General features: G+C 65.9%; 1 protein-coding gene across 1 annotated transcript in view; it reads right to left on the bottom strand.

Moving 5' to 3' along the window:
* The window catches only part of CEP131 (centrosomal protein 131), a 31015-nt gene that overhangs the window by 17948 nt on the left and 10098 nt on the right, over window positions 1–2969 (bottom strand). The window contains 3 exon segments of the mRNA XM_027770742.1: window positions 324–451; window positions 659–776; window positions 2839–2933. Of these exon segments, the coding sequence (XP_027626543.1) occupies window positions 324–451; window positions 659–776; window positions 2839–2933 (341 nt within the window).

Genomic DNA, 2969 nt, shown 5'->3' with positions numbered 1-2969 from the left:
CAAACGGGGGGTGCCGCTGCCCTGCCTGCGCCTCCTGGGCCTGAACCCTGCGAGAGCCAAACCAGGCCTGGACGGCAAGGCTGCCACATGGAGCGAGGCAAGCAGAGGCCTGGAGGACGAGCCTCCGTCCGGGACCTGCCGAGCACGTCCTTAACCGCGCCCAGAGCCCCTGGCACGCAGGTCCACCCTGCGCCTCCCCCTTTGCCCTAGTGCAGAGCCCCCAGCCCCCAGCCGAGCCTTCTAAAGCCACGAGCACAATAGCGTGCGTCCTCGGCCAGCCCTCTGGCGCTGCGCTGTCCTGGGCACCTCGGGGACAGCCTTACCTGTTATTAGCTGTGAAGCTGGGCGCCAGGACCACGGTGCCTTCTTTCCTGCGTGGGCCCCCTGCTGGCTCAAGGGTGCTGGAGCGCCCAGGGTCGGACGGCAAGGCCAGGCCTCTGGGCTGGTCACCCTGCTAGTCACACGGGCGCCCCTCAGCCTGTGACCTGCAGGCACTACCCTGCCCACAGTGTCACCCACAGACCGGGGAACCCCCACTTCCCACATGCCAGACAGATATGACGACCCGGAGAAGCCCACAGCCACGCCTCCCCCCACATGGCCTCTGCCAAGGCGAGAACAAAGAAGGGACCGTGACAGGCCTGCCACGGCGCCTCACCGGGACATCCCACGTGGCCTCTTGCTCGCTGGACGCCTCGCTCAGGCTAGTCGCCATCCTCCTCCTGCCGCCAGGGCTGTCCTCAGAGAGCAGCAGCAGGCTGGGGGGCTCCGCTGGCCTGTGTCCAAGAGGGAGGGCCACACGGGATGGGCCAGTGGCCAAGGAGCCACCCCGGGGCACAAAGGGCCGCATCCTTTGGGGAGGCTCCCGGCCCGTGGCACCCAGCTGCGCCAGCAGGGGCTCCGTGAGCAGGAGCATGGCCAGGGACCATGCACTTGAGCCACCTCAGCCGAGGGCCGTGGCTGCCACTGCTGCCCATGCTGCCCTGTGGACGAGGAGCCCCACGGCCTGCAGCCCAGGGCCCAAGTGCCACTCTCCACGTGACCAGGACACGTCTGCACCAAACTCTGAACAGAGCCAGGGCAACGGCCTCTGCCGCCCTGCCCGGGAGGCGCAGCTTCATCACAACACGGCCACCTGCCGGGACGAGACCGTGGCCCGCCAGCACGGCGGAGTGCTCCGTCATAGAAAGGATGGACGCGCTGGCCCAGGCTGGCCACGGTGGGCCTGGGAGCCCCCGTGCGGAACCAGTCACTGTTCTCCGTCAGTGCAGAACAGGCCCTCGGGGACAGGTGGCAGGAGCAGAGGCGGGGCTGGGGCGGTGACTGCTGGCAGGCTCGGGCTCTCTGCCGGGTGAGTGTCCTGAGCTGGCTGCGGGGCGGCTACCCAGCTCCAGGAGCACTGGAAATCACTGGCTTGCACCCTTTAGGTGAGCCGTGCAGCGTGCGCGTTCTCTATCAGAGCCTCTGAGATGTCAGAAACGGGCGGAGCAGGTGGGGAGGTGGGTAAGGCGCTAACCTCCCACGTGGCTGACTGCAAGCTGGGTAGGACGCCAGGTAGGCGTGTATGCAGAATGAGAAGGGGCTGCCGCACGGCCTTCCCCCGGGCCTGATGTCTCACTTCCCCTCTGTCTGTCTCTCCAGCAAGCACACGTGCCCGGTGGCAGAAAACTAAGAAATAAATACATAATAAAACCACTCAGAGCGTAGGGCTCGGCCCCGCCTCGGGGTCTGGGGCAGGTGGACCGGCAGCTCTGGCGTCCTGGTCTGATGTGTCCAGAGACCTGCGTGGGCACCACGTGAGCAATGATAGGAGGAGGAGGTGACAAGACAGCCCACGTGATGGCGAGCAGGGGCACACGTGCAGAGAAACCAGGAAACACACATGGGGCACACGCATGTCACACTGCACACAGCACTCGCACCTCGCAGGCCCGCTTACACCAGCCCAGACCCCACACGGCCACCCGCTGCTCACCTTGTGGACCCCGCACTCCCTGTCCCTGGCCTGTGGGGTGAAGCATGTGCTCGGGAGAAGCTGACTCGCCCCTGCACGGGACCCTGGGCCCAACAAGTGTGACCAGCCCCCAGAACTGCACAGCCGCCCTGGCTCCTCCAGAGCAGGGGCTGGCCCTGACCCAACCATCTAGAGACCCACAGCCCCTGGGGCAGCCACTGGAGGGGTCGTGGCTGCCACCCCACCTGACTCACTCAACACCGTTACTGGGCGGGCAGGCAGCACCTCCCTCCCCTGCTGCGAAGGCCAGGCCAGGCGCTCATGGGGAAGAGGCAGACAGACCCAACTGCCATCTCTGCTGAGGCATGGACTTTGAAACAGAGGGGCAGCGGACAGGCCTCCTGAGCCAAGGCCCAGGCAGGGAACAGTCTGCCTCGGGCGGGTGGTGAGACTACAGACGGGGGCACGGGCTGGCCGAGGTCACTCTAGGCCCCCTGCCCAGCAAGCACCCACAACTGGTGAGGCTGGAAGAAGGGCTGGTGCACAGGGCAGAGAGCAGCCAGAGGTCATCACAGAGGGCAGGGACACCCGAGGGGGGGTCAGAAGTCACTCAAGGGAGCTAAAGGCTACTAAGGTGGGCAAGGACTATTCAGGGGGTCAGAGGTCATCTGAGGCAACAGGCGGTTACCAGAGTAGGCAGGATCTACCTGGGGGGTGGGGGGTCAGAGGTCAGCCGATGGGGCCAGTGGTTATCAGAACAGACAGGGGCTACCCAGGGGCAGAGGTCACTGGAGACAGCTGAGGCTTCCAGGGTTGGTAGGAGCTATCTTAGGGGTCAGAGGTCAGTCAAGGGGGCCAGGATAACCAGAGTGGGTGGGGGCTACCTGGGCGGGCTGCTCCGCGGCCGGCTGACCTGCGTGGCACTGTTAGATCGTCGGAGGTTGTTGATGGCCCGGGGGCCACCCAGCCCCACAGCCTCCTGCAGAAAGGGAGCAAATGCCCAGGTGAGTGGCGC

Source organism: Tupaia chinensis, unplaced genomic scaffold (genome assembly GCF_000334495.1).
Source record: "Tupaia chinensis unplaced genomic scaffold, TupChi_1.0 Scaffold000159_1, whole genome shotgun sequence".
NCBI classification, from domain to species: domain Eukaryota; kingdom Metazoa; phylum Chordata; class Mammalia; order Scandentia; family Tupaiidae; genus Tupaia; species Tupaia belangeri.
This window is presented reverse-complemented; position numbering and strand designations above follow the sequence as displayed.